The 17,970-nt window shown below is 41.6% G+C and overlaps 1 protein-coding gene across 28 annotated transcripts in view; it reads left to right on the plus strand.

Annotated features, from left to right (window-relative positions):
* LIN54 (lin-54 DREAM MuvB core complex component) overlaps positions 1 to 13,122 on the plus strand; it is a 102,954-nt gene extending 89,832 nt beyond the window's left edge. For all 28 annotated transcript variants that reach the window (XM_070047949.1, XM_070047958.1, XM_070047953.1 and 25 more), the window contains 2 exons: positions 6,241 to 6,443; positions 10,839 to 13,122. In XM_070047949.1, the coding sequence (XP_069904050.1) occupies positions 6,241 to 6,443; positions 10,839 to 11,040 (405 nt within the window). In that variant the 3' untranslated portion in view covers positions 11,041 to 13,122. The remainder of the gene's footprint in view (positions 1 to 6,240; positions 6,444 to 10,838) is intronic.
* The last annotated feature ends 4,848 nt before the right edge of the window (positions 13,123 to 17,970 follow it).

Below are 17,970 nucleotides of genomic sequence, written 5' to 3' on the forward strand. Positions count from 1 at the left end.
GTGCCCACTTGGCCCAGGGGTCCTTGCATGAGGAAGGTCTCCTAGCCTCCCAGGCAGGCTGCAGAGGTCCCATGGCTTGGGACCAGTTGGTTACCAGTTCAGAACTTCTTGGTCATTATACCTGGCAAGTTGCAAATCAGAGCACCAGTATATTGATTTTCAATAAAAGTATTAACTTCAAAGTGGATTGGACTCTGCAACATTGGTCCTCAGCTGAGGGCGAGTGTTCCCTACTGCTCTGCACAGACTTCTAGGAGGTACTTGCATACAAGCTAGCCTCCATTCCATAGGGTAGTGCTAAAAGTAATGGTTATCTTAAACCAAAAGGCCAGGAGTGCCTCCTTAAAGAATACCGTTCTGGGGCTGGCACTGTGGTGTAGCGGGTAAGGCCACTCACTGCCTACAGTGCCGGCATCCTATATGGGCACCAGTTCGAGTCCCAGCTGCTCCATTTCCAATCCAGCTCTCTGCTATGGCCTGGGAAAGCAGTGGAGGATGGCCCAAGTCCTTGGGCCCCTGCACCTGCAGAAACTCCTGGCTCTTGGCTTTGGATTGGTCCGGCTCCAGCCATTGCTGCCAACTGGGGAGTGAACCAGCAGATGGAAGACTCACTCTATCTCTTTCTCTCTCTTTGTCTGCCTCTCCTCTCTCTGTGTAACTCTGACCTTCAAATAAAAATAAATAAATCTTTTTTTTAAAAAATACTATTCTGTGGGAAGTTAAACTAAATAGTGTTAAGTTTGCTTTGTGAGCAAAACAATAGGCAAAGATAAGTACAGAATATTGGTTCATTGGTTACTGGTCACTGTGAGGTGATTGCATCCACTTCCCTATTTTAGTGTCCCACACAGCTAGCTGTTTTGTTGTTGTTGTTGTTGTTGTTTATGGGCCAGGCATCTTTTCTGGAAGAGATGAACTCTGCTTTGAGAGGCCAGTGTTACAGCACAGTGGGTGAAGCCACTGCTTGTGATGCTGGCATCCCTTATGAGCACCAGTTCAAGTCTCTGCTGCTCCACTTCCAGTCCAGCTCCCTGCTAATGTGCCTGGGAAGGCAGCAGATGATGACCCAAATACTGGGGCCCCTGCCCCCAACATGGGCAGCCCAGGTGGAGTTCCTGGCTCCTGGCTTTATCCTGGCCCAGCCCTGGCTATTGGGACCATTTGCAGAGTGAACTAACATATGGAAGACCTCTATCTCTGGCTCTGTCTCTTGTCCTTCCTCCTTCTCTTGGTTGCTCTGCCTTTCAAATAAATATTTTTAAAGTGGGGCTGGTGGGGCTGGTGCTGTGGCACCAGGTTAAAGCCCTAGCTTCAGCGCTGGCATCCCCTGTGGGCACCAGTTCGAGTCCCAGCTGCTCCACTTCCAATTCCAGCTCCCTGTTAATGCACCTGGGAAAGCAGCAGAGGATGGCCCAAATCCTTGGGCCCCTGCACCCACATGGGAGACCCAGAAGAAACTCCTGGCTCCTGGCTTCAGATTGGTCAAGCTCTGGCTGTTGCAACCATTTGGGGAGTGAGCTAGTGGATGGAAGACCTCTCTCTCTCTCTCTCTCTCTCTCTCTCTCTTTCTACTTCTCTCTGTAACTCTGTCTTTCAAATAAATAAAATAATAACAATAATAAAAATGGGGCTGGCATTGTGGTGTAGCAGGTACAGCCATTGCCTGCATTGCTGGCATCCCATTTGGATGCTGGTTCATGTCCTTCTAAGATCCTGGGAAAGCAGAGGAAGGTGGCTCAAGTGCTTGGGCCTCTTGTGGGAGACCCAAAGAAGCTCCTGGCTCCTGGCTTCAGCCTGGCCCAGACCCAGCCCGTTGCAACCATCCAGGGAATGAACCAGTGGATAGAAGATCTCTCTCCCTCCCTCTCCCTCTCCCTCTCCTCTTCTCTTTCTGTAACTCTTTCAAATAAATAAACAAATCTTACAAAAAAATGAAAAACTCGACTTTAACAGATGCTATGTAAATCATCCCCTTCATGTTTCAGAAAATGTGCTATCTGATTTTGCATTTTTATTTGCAAAGCTTAATGCCTGATATAAACCTTAGGTTACCATAACTGGCTTCTTGGTACGCTGCAAACTCTACTGACAGTCTTCTGAGTTGAGTCATTCCCACAGCTGGCTCCTCTCCTCTCATTATATTTTCATTCTTGTGAATTTATTTCTTCATGGGAGGCTTTTTTTTTTCCCTGTAGTTTTGGCAAAAAGCCTAGGCTTGCACTTGGAAAGTGACTCCACCAGTGACTGCATGCTCCCTTGGTCAGGTTTCCCTGCTTCAGGAGCACGTCATGTGGTTCCACATCCTCTCCCCAAATAGCACGTGTCATGCTAAAGGTTTCATGTGCTGTATTTTCTGTGTTATGAATTCTTCTCTAATTTATCTATGTAAAAGGTCAAATATTATACTTCAGAAGTAAAATAATATAGTAGAATAACATCTTGTTAACTATCATTAATAGGAATGAAATTTCTATAAAGTCAGGATTATTTTTGAAAGTCTTAAAAATAACATCGCAAAAGTCCAGCAGTCCAGTTCTCATCCAGTGTTGGAATGTTTTGACTCTTCCATTTGGATACATGATCAATGTTGGCTCGTGTTTATAGACCATACCATACAAAGGTTGTCATGAATATATATAAGAATTAACATGTAAGCAATTCTTTTGGTAAGCTCTCAAATCCACAAAAAGGAAAAAATGGAAATTGATAAAAAGCTGAGTGAGAAAGTCAAAACCGCCCCTTCATATATATGGCATTGAACAATCAGTGGTATGGTGGGCATATGAAATTCAAACATATGAACTAATCATTGAATTGGTTAACAAATTTGTGAATTAATTAGAAGTAGAAAAGGTAGTGTTCAAAGAGAAAAACTTGCCCATATCTATTCTAGTGGAAATTGTGTCATAGAGGGATACAATGTCTAGAAGTAATTGGTCATTCCAAAAGTCATGACTCAAAAAGTGGGGAAAGCTGAAATATATACAAAACTATGAATAACTAAGTGGCTCACAAAGACTTAGCTGCAATATCTGACAGCTTGTATCCAGTTACTGTGCTGTTTGTTTGTTTGTTTGTTTTTGACAGGCAGAGTTAGTGAGAGAGAGAGAGGGACAGAGAGAAAGGTCTTTCTTCCATTAGTTCACCCCCAAAATGGCCGCCATGGCCGGCGCGCTGTACCAATCCGAAGCCAGGAGCCAGGTACTTCCTCCTGGTCTCCCATGCGGGTGCAGGGCCAAAGGACCTGGGCGATCCTCCACTGTCTCCCAGGCCACAGCAGAGAGCTGGAGTGGAAGAGGAGCAACCGGGACAGAACCGGCGCCCCAACCGGGACTAGAACCCCGGAATGCTGGTGCTGCAGGCGGAGGATTAGCCTAGTGAGCCACGGCACCAGCCCAGTTACTGTTATTTTGACACCTGGGTCTTCAGCTTCAGTTGAGTTGTGTTTTTGGTCCAGTTGGTTTTCAACTGACTACACATTCATGTTCTTTTCACATGCCTTCAGCTTTGTTGATTGGATAGGTGGCTGTCCACATTATTTAAATGGTTGTGTCTCTCTTTTGGTAATATTTATTTATTATTATTTGCAAGGCAGAATAATGTGGGGAGAGAGAGAAGACAGGAAGAGATGGAGATCCATCTTTCATCCACTTCCCAAATGCCTGCAATAGCCATGTCTGGCCAGGCCAAAGTCAGGAGCCAAGAACACCATCCAGGTGTCCTACATGCATGGCGGGGACCCAAATACTTGGGCCATCTTCTGCTGCCTTCCCAGGAGCTTTAACAAGAAGCTAGCTTGGAAGCAGAGCATCAGGACTCAAAGCAGCACTCTGGTGTTGGATGCTGGTGTCATAAGCAGCAGCTTAACCCACTACGCCACGTCACTGACCCCTGTATCTTTTCTTGTGACCTTTTTCCTCTCTGGGTTTCTTTGTCCTTTATGCTTCAGGAGAGGTTGTATTAGCAAAGCTCAGTGGATGCCTTGTCATTATAACTTCTCCCTCCTGAGCTCCTGGTAGACATTATGAGTATGGTTCTTATGGTTTTGAAACAATCCAGGGGTTGGCACTGTCGTGTAGTGGTTCAAGTGTAGCGGCTGGCACTGAGTGTAGCGGCTGCTCCACTTCCGATCAGAAGATGGCCCAAGTCCCTGGGCCCCTGCACTGATGTGGGTGAACTGGAAGAGGTTCCAGGCTCCTGGTGTAACTCTGCCTTTCAAATAAATAAATCTTAAAAAGAAAAACAAAACAGAAAACGTGATCCAAATGAGTATGATTAGTACGTCTCCCCCACCTTGAGGTGAGAAAGTTTCTGTCTTCAGCAGAAGATGCTTATTAAAAGTTGCTTTAGTTAGATTCCTAGACTGGCTCATGGTACCCAGTTAACTCAAATGAATATCCATTTATTCCTTTGGGAAGTGGATTTTATGGCACCCCATGGGAGACCAGGAAAAGCACCTGGCTCCTGGCTCCTGCCATCGGATCAGCGCGGTGCGCCGGCCGCAGCGCGCTGGCCGCGGCGGCCATTGGAGGGTGAACCAATGGCAAAGGAAGACCTTTCTTTCTCTCTGTCTCTCTCTCTCACTGTCCACTCTGCCTGTCAAAAAAAAAAAAAAAATTAAAATTAAAAAAAAAAAAAAAGGAACAGAGTAAATTTGCTCGTAATGTAGTACTTTTCTGTTGCTAGGCAGTACAGAGAGCACGGACAGTCATTTTGTTAATTTAAATTGACTTGAACTCACTGAAGGAAATGCAGCTGATGAGAGATACTCAGAGTCACTATGGGTCAGGGAAATGTAGATTAATCTGATTGGAAAATATTATCAAGAGCTATAATAGCCATTGTGGGAGGGAATGTAGGAAAGGCTTCCTTTAATCCATTGCTAATGAGAAGTGAGGTGTCACAGCCTTTGGGAAAAGCAATGTAGCCACATTTCTTAATATTAGAATACATATACCTTTGGGTGAGTGAATCTAATTCTAGAAATCTTGCTTGGAGAAATAAAAACATAAATCATTCTATACCTTGTTTATGGTAGGTGCCCAGGAACTGGAAACAAATACCCATCGATCAGGCAATCAGTGCCCAATGAAATGTGGCACATCTTCCAGGCCTTGACACCCAAGCATCAGGTAGAATGAATTCAGGCCCTGACAAATGATTTCGAGGGAAAGATTTCCAAGAGTTGTACTGTAAGAAGAGCAAGATGCAGAAAAGTTGGCATGTGATTTTGTGAAACTAATTAAAACAATGAAAAGAATTCTCTGTTAGTATATGTATAGACGGTCTATGTATGAATATACTTCCATTTTATGTATTTTTACATGGAAGGAAAGACTGCTTTAATGTGAATTTGGGGAGTCTGGGGAGAGAATTCCGGAAGGAAAGTAACCATAATCAAAATAGCATCTGTGGGCCGGCACCGCGGCTCACTAGGCTAATCCTCCTCCTTGCAGCGCTGGCGCACCGGCTTCTAGTCCTGGTCGGGGCGCCGGATTCTGTCCCGGTTTCCCCTCTTCCAGGCCAGCTCTCTGCTGTGGCCAGGGAGTGCAGTGGAGGATGGCCCAAGTACTTCGGCCCTGCACCCCATGGGAGACCAGGATAAGTACCTGGCTCCTGCCATCAGATCAGTGAGGCCATTGGAGGGTGAACCAACGGCAAAGGAAGACCTTTCTCTCTGTGTCTCTCTCACTGTCCACTCTGCCTGTCAAAAAAAAAAAAAAAAAAAGCATCTGTGAAATGCCTTTAATAGGAAGTTATGTGTATATTTATGTAATTGGGGGGGGTCACCAATATATTAATGTTGATTTGATCAAGATGGTTGGATTTTGAGTAACCCCTATTTTTAATATTATATCAATCATATTCTTTATGAAATACATGTTATTCATACCAGGAAGAAAAATCTAATTCCTGGGGGAGAGAAGGTCACATGGGAGGACTCAAGCATAAACACTGTTCAGCCAGCCCTCCACTTCAGAGAGGTTGACCTCTTCATGTGTATAGTCAGCCCATTTAGTTTGTCAGTAAGAGCTACTTCCATCGAATCCTATGCCGGTTGACCAGATACTGCTATTTTTGAGGCTACTTCACAAAGAATAATTTTACTGTAGAATAAACTTACTTTCCAGTTTTCTATGTGAACTTTTGAAATACTCTTAAGCTGTTCATTTGATTGTGAAATGTACTTGCAGCAACTTTTTTATTTGCTTATGGAAACTTTATTTTATAAATTTCTAGGCAAAAATAATGTGTTCCTCAATATGCAAATGTATTGGCTGTAAGAATTTTGAAGAAAGCCCGGAAAGAAAGACACTGATGCACTTGGCGGATGCAGCTGAAGTCCGGGTGCAGCAGCAAACGGCAGCGAAGACCAAGTTGTCCTCCCAAATTTCGGACTTGCTCACTAGGCCAGCACCTACTTTGAACAGTGGAGGAGGGAAGTAAGTCTAAGCCAATATTTGTCTCTCTTATAGAATCTCTCAAATATTTAGTTTTGGAAAAGTTTCCTTTTTTTGGGCAAATTTGAGTTCATATTTTTGGTTGTTGTAAACTTGTGGTTTGCATTTTCTTTCCACTGTTAGTTACTTGTTGTCAGGGAATTTAAAGGTAACAGGAAAACCACTGTCAGACTGTGTAATTCTAAAATGCGTGGTAATGCTTTAGTTTGCCATGCTTAATTTAATTGGATTTTTCCCTACTAAGATGAAGAACTTTCCAGGGTGATGGAGATTGTGGATTCAAAAGGCTTCCATAGCCTTGGCAGCTCATGTCAAGAGCCTTGGGTGATCACTGATGTCATACATAAGTGTTAATTGTTAAATTAACAACAGTGGTCACTGTGTACTTACTTCCCATGCAGGACTTTTATACTCAATGAGTTGTATTATGAGAATTAACTGTAAAACTTGTTCTCAGTTTCGTGTGTGTGTGTGTGTTGTGCACATTGTTGAAATCTTTACTTAGTATAGAGTTGGTCTTCTGTGTATAAAGTTAATTAAAAATGAATCTTCATGGAGAATGGGACTGGGAATGCGAGAGGGAGGAGGAGGTGGGGTGGGAGTTGCTCTGAGAGAGCAGGTATGGTGGGAAGAATCACTATATTCCTAAAGTTGTACTTATGAATTCATACTCATTAAATAAAAGATTTATGTGGGGGGGTGGAGAACCTTCCCAGGGTCAGTGTTGTAGCACAGCAGGCTAAGCCACTGCCTATGACATGGGCACTATGTGGGAGTGCTGGTTTCAGTCCTATCCAGCTTCCAATCCAGCTTCCTGCTAATGTGCCTGGAGAGGCTGCAGAGGATGGCCCAAGTACTTGGGCCCCAGCCACTCATGTGGGAGACACAGGTGGAGTTTCTGGCTGCCGGCTTTGGTCTGTCCCAGACCTGGCTGTTGCCAAGCTGTTGGGCTCATTTGGTGAGTAAACCAGCAGATGGGAGAGTCTCTCTCTTACTCTCTCTCTTTCTCCTTCTCTCCCTCCCTGCCTCTCCCCCTCTCTCCTTCTGTTGCTTAGCCTTTCAAATAAACATGCACATCTGTAGAGAAATCCATAAGAAAACCTAGGTGTTTTTGTTTTTTTTTTTTGTAAAGATTTTATTTACATATTTGAGAGGTAGAGTTACAGACAGTGAGAGGGAGAGACAGAAAGGTCTTCCATCTGCTGGTTCACTTCCCAAATGGCCGTGAAGGCTGGAGCTGGGCTGATCCGAAGCCAGGAGCCAGGAGCTTCTTCCGGGTCTCCCACGCTGGTTCAGGGGCCCAAGGACTTGGGCCAGCTTCTTCTGCTTTCCCAGGCCAAAGCTGAGAGCTAGATTGGAGAGGAGCAGCCGGGACTAGAATCGGCGCCCATATGGGATGCTGGCACTGCAGGTGGAGGCATAACCTACTGGACCACAGCACTGCCCCCAAGAAAGCCAGCTTTTTAATACCTGATGGCATAATGGTTCACATTTTTGCATTTTCTTACCTTCTCTTGCCTTTTCTGGTTCTTGGAGTACTTTCCCTAGTAGTTGGACCACCCAGCACTGTATAATATCATAGTCCTTTATTTTATTTTTCTCTAGACTGCTGAGCTCTGGAGTAAAAAAGCTTGACCTTTAAATGTATTTATTTCCATTTTATTTGAAAGGCAGAGAAAAACAGAGACCTAGTGAGACCTGTGTAACCCTTGAAGTCAGGCAGACCTGAGTTTCATACTGCCTTTGCCTCTAGTAGTTTGTGAATTAAACACTTCATCTTCCTGGGCCTCAGTTTTCTTATTCTTAAAATAGCCCTTTCAAGACCACCACTGTGGCTTAGTGCATACAGCCTGCAGCACCGGCATCCCATATGAGTGCTGGTTCGAGTCCCAGCTGTTCCATTTCTGATCCCGTTTTCTGCTAATGCACCTGGGGAAGCAGTGGAGGGTGGCCCAAGTGCTTGGGCCCCTACACCCAAATGGGAGACCCGGACAAAGCTCCTGGCTCATGGCTTCAGATCTGCCCAGCTGTGATCATTGCATGCCATTTGAGGAGTGAGTCATTGGATAGAAGACTCTCTCTCTCTCTTTCAAATAAATAAATCTTAAAAAAAAAAAAAAAAAGCCCTTTCCTGGTGATCATTTCTGTTCCCATTATTGTCAGCCTGATGCAATGTAGTTTGTAATTTGCACTTGGATCCATATTAGAAAAAATTTTAGTGATTAAGTAAGGATTTTGTTGGGGGTAGAAAATGTTTCAGATAGTATTTCTAAAGATCACTTACAACTTAATATCAGCAAGTGGTACTCTACTGAATAAAGTGGAAAAGGGTGGATACGTCAGTTACATGGAATCCTTTCTGGTCTTTAATAATCCTTTAGATTATTAAATCTCACCTCCATGTGGAGACTATAGATAGAGCTACAGTAAAATATGAAAAATATTGAAAGAATTAAAAATTGCTAATAAAAATATTTATAATTAATGTTTCAACTTGGGGAAAATGTTCATGATATGTTGTGAGAACTCAAAATTATTTGGGATAATCAAAAGTGTGTAAAAACTGTAAGTATTCTAGTAGGTTAAGCTTTTGTTTTGAATGACAAAACCCTTGAATTATTGTTTTTCATAGCATGTCATTATCATTTTTTTTAAAGATTTATTTATTTATTTGAAAGGCAGAGTTACAGAGAGGCAAAGGCAGAGAGAGAGACAGAGAGAGGTCTTCCATCTGCTGGTTCACTCCCCAAATGGCTGCAACGGCTTAAGTTCAGCTGATCAAAAGCCAGGAGCCAGGAGCTTCTTCTGGGTCTTCCATGTGGGTGCTGGGGCCTAAAGACTTGGGCCGTCTTCTACTGCTTTCCCAGACACATTAGCAGAGAGCTGGATCGGAAGTGGAGCAGCCACAACTCGAACCAATGCCCATATAGAATGCCGGTGATGCAGGTCGGGGCTTTAATCTGCTGCGCCACAGCACTGGCCCCAACTTATTTTCCTTTCCTTTTACTTTTCTATAGTTTCCAAATGATTTATTATAATCATTTTTATTATGCAGCAATAATAATTATGCAATGATATAATATGAACATTGTTATAAAATGAATTATAGCTGTTACAATGTTTTCTAATTTAAAGTGCTGCTCTGCATGTTAAAGATTTCCCTACAGCTGTATGGTAGGTAGCCTGAATCCTCAGTTACCCCCTCGTTATAATGGCCTGGATTCCAGCTGCCTTTATTTAGCATTGAGCTTGCTTCTGTCAGTGATTGCTCACAAACAGGTTCTTGAGGTTGTGGTTAGGTTAGTTTTCCTGATTTAACCTCTTTCAGGCTTTAAGGCGTGGCCTGGCTCCAGTATAGCCAACCAGCCCTTTTCTGTTTATTTTTTTACAAACAACATGATGGGGGCCAGTACTATGGCGTAGCAGGTAAAGCATCCTGCAGTGCCAGCATCCCATTGGGCACCGGTTTGAGTTCCGGCTGCTCCACTTCCTGTCCAGCTCTCTGCTGTGGCCTGGGAAAGCAGCGGAAGATGGCACCAGACCTTGGGCCCCTGCACCTGCGTGGGAAACACAGAGGAAGCTCCTGGCTCCTGGCTTCGGATCGGCACAGCTATGGCAATTGTGGCCAATTAGGGAATAAACCAGTTGATGGAAGACCTCTCTCTGTGTCTCTGCCTCTCCTTCTCTCTCTGTGTAACTTTCTTTTTTCCCTTTTTTCTTTTTTTTTAGAAAACTTTTATTTAATAAATATAAATTTCCAAAGTACAACTTTTGGATTATAGCGGTTTTTCCCCCCATAACCACCCATCTCCTACTCCCTATCCCATCCCATTCTTCATTAAGATTCTTTTTTAATTATCTTTATATACAGAGGATCTCTGATTTCAAGTAAATAATTAAATCTTAAAAAAAAATATGAGGGGTTTTGTTTTTTGTTTTCAGTGTTGTGGGAGAAAGGCTTCCAGGATCCAATATTAATTATTCATTCGGCAAATATTCATGGCCTGGCTCTATTCTAGGCGCTGGGGAAACAGTGAATAACACAACATTAAACAAAGCATGGACCCATGAAGTTTAAATTCATGGGCGGATTTTAGTTATAGAAATTTTAGTCTACCCTTAGAATTACATCTTTTAGTTAAAGGTAACCTTGTCTAGGTAATAAGTCATAAATGTTCTATTTCCTATACAATATCCTTAAAATATGCTTAGTAATAAAGTCAGATCGACCTTGGAAAGTGCTCGTGCTCCTTGTGCAAATTGTGACACCCACTGTGCAGGTGTCACCAGAGTTTGAGATGAAAGAAGACTGTTGCCCACTTTTGTTCTTACTCAGCACTGTCATCAACTATTTCTCTCTCTCGAAAATCTCTTCAGGTTGCCGTTTACATTTGTCACTAAGGAAGTAGCTGAAGCCACGTGTAATTGCCTTCTCGCCCAGGCCGAGCAGGCAGACAAGAAGGGAAAATCAAAGGCCGCAGCGGAACGGATGATACTTGAGGAATTCGGACGATGCCTGATGAGCGTCATCAACTCTGCAGGAAAAGCAAAAAGTGACCCTTGTGCCATGAACTGCTAACTCCTGCGCGGGAGCCGGCTGCACGGGACTGCACAGCAAACTGAGGGTGCAGGGACATTGATCCTCTGGAACACAGTTCAGCAATTACTGTATTTTAATTCAGTCCTTGTTTTAAGAGACCTGAACTTATAATATTGAAAGAGAGGAAATTTTAATGAGGAAATTAGTACATTTTAAATCTTAGTTAAATCTCCTTATGCCCCTTCTAAATTGAATTTTTCTTTGTTGTATTATAGAGTTTTAACTTGCTTGGGTTTCCTAAGAATTAGATGTTCTATCCTTCTGATTCTATTGACAAAGAACATTTATAAATTACTATAATATAATTTATAATATATGGCGTTGTATGACTTTGTTCAGTAGAAAAAGCCAAAGCAGCATTGGCATTACCCAGTCATTCTTTGGTACTAGATTCACAGCGTATACAGATAGACTGTCTACGTAAATTCTTATGAAACGTTTCCTGATGACATGCTGTGTTGAGAAACGCACTATTGTTTTAAGAAAAATCAGCTTTCTAGGGCAGATTCTCAAATAATATCTTGTCACTTTGAGATTCTCAAAAGGGGAAGCAGTCCCCAGGCACACTTTTAAAATAAAGGTTATTTTTTTTAAATATATAAAACATTAAGGAACAGTAAATAATTCTCAGAGAATGGGCATTGTGTTTCTAGATAAATACTGTAGGATGTCTCCATTTTCTTTCAAAGAGGTGGTATATTTTTGAAATGATAATAAATTGAGTGATTACTGGGTACTATTAAAATGAAAGGTGCTTGTTAATGTAAGTAGATTCTTATTACACAGTATAACAGAACCTCACATCATTATCAAGTATAGAATTTGGCTCAGATGGAGAAATAAAGAATATTGGATCTGTAAGAGATGAATTTAGGGGAGAGTTTTCCACCTACACATACCTCTTTGTAGACTGAAGTTCAGCGGTTTCAAACCCCTGCCCGACCCGTAGCTGACTTCCCGAAGCGGCCTCCTGATAAAGCTTTCAAAATTATAGGAAAACTCCCTCTGGAAGAAAGTTTAGTTAGGACATCATTGTTAGTTAGCCAGTGATTCAGTACGCTGAGGGCGTGTTTTCATAGAATCACCAGTATAACCTAAATCAGTTTCAGAAATTCAAAAACTATGAATTGAGGAGCCTGTTGTAATAGGACTCTTGATTTTACTACAAGAAAACAGATGTTGGAATTCAGGCATTTCCTTCGGTACCTTACTCCTCAGTAACTGTTAGTGTGTGATTATGACACTTCTACAAGGACTCTACAGGTGGATGTATTGTGTATATATGTTCCTGTGAACATGCAAGATATAGGCAGTAGATATAAGTAATCCAAAAGAGGACTCCGTTAATTCATTAAAATATCTTCCTTTTGAAATTTGGATTTATAAGATTATAGTGCAGTAACTCTAAGTGTAGATAGTGCAAACATTCTTAGCACCTCAATCTAGTCTGTTTAATTAAAATTTGTATAAATGTAAATTAGTGTAAGAGAATAAAGTAATATCTAATCAAGTTATTTTTCAAAAGATTGCAATAAGTTTTTGGTCTAAACTTAAATTTTGTTCATTTTGTATATACTCTGTGTTAATTCTAATTGCCCTGTTGTGATGTGTATTTATATACAGTGTGCAGAAAGTGTTTGTGGAATTTCAATTCCATTTGTAGATTATGTATGATGGCATTGCTTGAGAATGTTTTGCTTGTAAAAATTTGAAGGTGCAATCAAATGCTACTAGTTTTTCTGATTTTCGAGAAGAAGCTATCTTAAGTATTAAGCCTTTTTTCCTTCCTGGGTAGTACTTACTAAATGACTTTTTGTATTTAGGCATTTGCATCAAATTGCTGAACAAGATTAATAGCCACATTAACTCAACAATTTTAAAAGACTTTTTGGGGAGGGTTGGGTATATAATTTTTTAGCTCTATTTACACCCCAAAGTAGAAAAATTAAATTTATATTTACTAGAGCTATTCAAAGAATACACTTTTCTATATTGTAAAAAACAGGACAGTGAAGAAAAATCATACAGAAAAATAAACATTTATACTATTCTGTAAAAAAAGAAGTTTTGCATTTTTTCTTCAGTTTAAATACACCACATTTAACCACATACAAGAACCCTTTCATATTATCTAATTCTCAAGTAAATTTGACATTACTTTTGAAAACAACGGAAATTTTGCCTGATTAAATTGCTTTGAAATGAGAGTATATATTTTCTCCACTTTACATGCAGAAACTCCATCCACTTTCTTGTGTCACAAAGACCACCTTTCTTTGTTCCCTCCTCTATGAAGAAGTAAAAGCAGCCTGTGGATCTCACCTCTGCGCTCTGGAAAATTGAACCTTAGCAGTAACAGCGGCGCAGTGATCTGGGGAGGGCAGGGGGCATACTGTTTTGGCTTCCACATTTTTGGGTATTGGACAACTGACATATTCTCAATCTTATGTAAAATGCAAATAAAAATACCATTAGAAAATTTTTCTATTTTTATTACTCTGTAACATAAATAGTTAAGAAAATGATTACCTGTTATGTAATTAGCGTCAAACCAGGTCCTCAGCCCTACCTTAACAACTTTATATTGGAATTCCAGAGCAGCCACTCAAAGCGGGGGGAAGCCAGTTCGCCAACTTCTGTACTATTGGAGTCATTTTCTATTATGTAAGTTACTTAAGGCCTGTGTGTATGTGTGTGTGTGTTCATCATACACGTCTTATCATCTGTGGAGTAATATGTAGCTTTATTTGATCCAATTGATGTTATGAGGAAAACTATACAGAATTTTTTTAATTAAAATTTTCCTAAATGGTAAATTTTGTGGGAGCATTTAAGCCATTCTTAGATTCTGTTCAGAAACAGTAAGTGTATTCATAGTAATGTTTGTTATAAGATCACAAGGATATTAATGGAACTAATTTATTATACTACTAAATGGAATCTGGTAGTATATAAAAAAATACATCATGATTGAATGGACTTTATCAGAGGAATAAAAGTTGGCCCAACATTCAAATAAGCCAGTGTAATTCACTGTATTAACGTACAAAAGAAGAAATACTGAGTGATCATTTCAAAAGTTGCAGAAAATGACTTTGCAAATGTATGAGAAACTGCTGAGCAGTATGCTTTAGAATTATGTGAATGACATCTCAAAAATTTTCCGTCAAAAGGTGCATAGAAATGTCAACACCCATTTATGACTAAAAAACAATTCTTCAAACTAAAATATTTATATACCTGAAAACATTTATAAAAAGAAAACAAGCCTACAGTTTACATACTAATGGTAAAGACAGAATGTTTTCCCTCTTAAGACTGGGAACAATGCACTTCTATCCAGCACTGTGTCTGAGGTTACTGTATTGCTGATACAATCAGGCAGGGAGGAAAAAAAGGCCCAGAGATGAGTGATCTGATGGAAAAGCCAAAAAAATCTAGGAGAAAGCCACTAAAACTAATACGTGAGTTTAGCAAGTCAATTATACTTCTACATAGTAACAGTGAACATTTAGAAGCAAATCTTTAAACAGAAAACTTAAAATTCACAAAAGTATTTATGATATCTATATGCTTAAAAGTAGAAAACATTGATGGAAAATAATCAAAAAAGACTAAAGAGGGAGACCCCATGCTCATGGATTGGAAGTGATAGCAGTTTCCTCAGGTTGGCTTAGAGATTCAATATATAACTCCAGTCCAGATTCCAGCAGGAATTTTTATAGGAATTGACAAGTTAATTATAAAATCTGTATGAAAAAGGACAACCATAATAGTCAAGACTTTTTTTGTTCAAAGTTTTATTTATTTTATTTGAAAGGCAGATTGACAGTTGCATCTTCCATCCACTGCTCCTCTCTCCCCAAATGCCCATAACTGCAGGGGTTGGGCCAGGCTGCAGTCAGGACAATGAACTCCATCTGCCGCCTCCCAGCTGCATTAGCAGGAAGCGGGATCTGAACTGGAGCCGAGACTTGATTCCAGACACTCCAGTAGGAAACGCAGTCATCAAAAGCAGCATCTCAACTTACTGTGCCACAATGCACACCCCTAACCAAAATGCTTTTGGAAAAGGAACTACGTTGGAGGACACGCCCCTAAATTCAAGACTTAACATAAAGCTAGGATGATCAAGACTGTGGTGTTGGTGAAACAGTAGATCGGTGGAATAAAGACAGCATGCTGAAACAGATGCACGTGCATGTACACGTGGTCACTTTTGACAAGGGCACAAAGGTAGCTCAGTGGGGGAAGGGTATTAGGATATCCATATGTACAAATATGGACCTCAGATCATACTATACCACAAAGTGGAATGAAAATGGAGCCATCATGACTTAAATGCAATACTTAGGGGCCGGCGCTGTGGCACAATGAGTTAACACCCTGGCCTGAAGCGCTGGCATCCCACATGGGCGCTGGTTCAAGACCCGGCTGCTCCACTGCCGATCCAGCTCTCTGCTACGGCCCAAGTCCTTGGGCCCCTGCACCCGCATGGGAGACCCGGAAGAAGCTCCTGGCTCCTGGCTTCGGATTGGCGCAGCTCTGGCCGTTGCAGCCAACTGGGGAGTGAACCAACGGATGGAAGACCTCTCTCTCTCTCTGCCTCTTCTCTCTCTGTGTAACTCTTTCAAAGAAATAATCTTTCAAAAAAAAATGCAATACTTAAAGCTACCAGAGATAGCTAGAAGAAAAATCCCTGAGACCTTGGACGAGGCAAAGATTTCTCATATAAACTAAAAAGTATGATCCCTGAAAGAAGAAAAAATGAAAATTATAGTTATCAAAATTATGATATGCTCTGCAAAAGACTAGAAGATAAAAAGCCACAGAGGGAAAATATTTGCAACATGTGATCATGGGCTTATATTCAGAAAATAAGAGGTTACATCAAAAAGTGGAGGGGAGAGAGTGGGAGAGGCCTTGGGCAGAGCAGTTAAGGTGCCTCTTTCCCGTACTGGAGTGCCTGGGTTGACGTCCCAGCACCTCTCCTGGTTCTGCCTGCCTATGAATGCACCCCTTGGGAGAAAGCAGGCAATGTAGGTCCCGTGGTCTCTGCCACCACATGCGAGGCCTGGACTGAGTTCCTATCTCCTGGCTTGGCCTGGCCCCGTCCCAGCCACTGCAGGCACCTGGGGAGTGAGCCAGTGGATGGGTGCTCTCTTTGCCTTTCAAATAAAAATTTCAAAAAAGTTTTTGTGGAAAAGCAGAATTAAAAGATGTTTATTTTGTTGCAAACAAATGGAAAACTATACAAGTTTTTCATCATGCACATTTTACAGGAACTTTAAGCCTCTTTGTATAACTAATGCTCAATAAGAAAGCAACGAGGAGCCAGTGCTGTGGTGCAGCAGGTCAAGCTGCTGTTTGGGACTCCCAAATCTCAGAGTGCTGGTTTGAGTCCCAGCTGCTCCACTCTCCATCCAGTTCCCTGCCAGTGCACCTAGGAGGCAGCAGATGATAGCCCAAGTACTTGGGTTCTTGGGTCCCGCCACCCATGTGGGAGACCCTGATGGAATTTCTGGCTTTCAGCTAGCTGTTGTGGCCATGTAGGGAGTGAACCAGCAGATGGAAGAAGCTCCTTCTCTGTTATTCTGCCTTTCAAATAAATAAATAAATAAATAAAAACAATCAACCTTCCAAAATGTGGACAAACTACATGGACATTTCCCCTGAGAAGAGAAATGGATGACCATAAGTGTATGAATGGGCTCAGCATCGTTATCATTAGGAAAATGCAAATGAAAGCTACAGTGAAATAGCACCACGCACCCACTAGAATGGCTACTTAAGAAAACCACCAACCCAAAAAAAACCTAACAATACCAAATGCTGGCAAGGAAGCAGACCGACTGGAACTGTTACACATTGCTGGTTGAAATGCAAAACGGTGCACTTGCAGGAGGTTTGGGTGGCTTGTTAAAAGGTTAAATATAGATTTGCTGTATGACCCATTTTATGTATATAGCATATTTCTACTTATTCATCAGTTGGTGAACACTTTAGTCCTCTCTCCCCTGCTTTTTGGCTATTTATAATGCCAATGTGAAGCTCATATACAAATTGTGTGCACGTTTCCATTTTTCTGAGTTATATTTCAGAGTTCCAGGATCATAGGTAACTTTAACCTTTTGAGGAAAGTAAGCTGTACCATTCTGCATTCTCACTAACAGAGAAAGGTTTCAATTTCCCCAGGTTTCTTCTTTAACACAGCCATCCTCGTAGGAGTGATGTGACATCATGATTTTGATTTGTAGTTCCTTAATGGCTAATGATGCTGAACATATCTTCATGTGCTGTGTGGCATTTATATATCTCCTTTGGAGAAATACCTATTCATATTATTTATTTATTAATTATCTATATAATTTATATTATGTACGTATATATAGTTTATATATTTTATAATAATTGAGTTTTAAATTTGAGAGATCTTCTATCCACTGGTTCATCCCCACAATGTCTGCAACAGGTGGGACCAGGCCAGGCTGAAGCAAGGAGGCTGGAACTCAATCCAGGGCTTCCAAATGGGTGGTAGGGACCTAATCACCTCAGCCATCACCTGCTGCCTTCCAAGGTGTATGTTAGCAAGAAGCTGGAATCAGAAATGGAGCCAGCGGGCTGGCGCTGTGGTGCAGGTTAATCCTCTGCCTGAGAAGCTGGCATCCCGTATGGATGCTGGTTCTAGTCCTAGCTGCTCCTCTTCCAGTCCAGCTCTCTGCTATGGCCTGGAAAAGCAGTAGAAGATGGCCCAAGTCCTAGGGCCCCTGCACCCACATGGGAGACTTGGAGGAAGCTCCATGCTCCTGGCTTCGAAATGGTGCAGCTCCGGCCGTTGTGGCCATTTGGGGAGTGAACTAGCGGACAGAAGACCTTTCTCTCTGTCTTTTGTCTGTAACGCTACCTCTC

Source organism: Oryctolagus cuniculus, chromosome 8 (assembly GCF_964237555.1).
Source record: "Oryctolagus cuniculus chromosome 8, mOryCun1.1, whole genome shotgun sequence".
Taxonomy (NCBI): Eukaryota; Metazoa; Chordata; class Mammalia; order Lagomorpha; family Leporidae; genus Oryctolagus; species Oryctolagus cuniculus.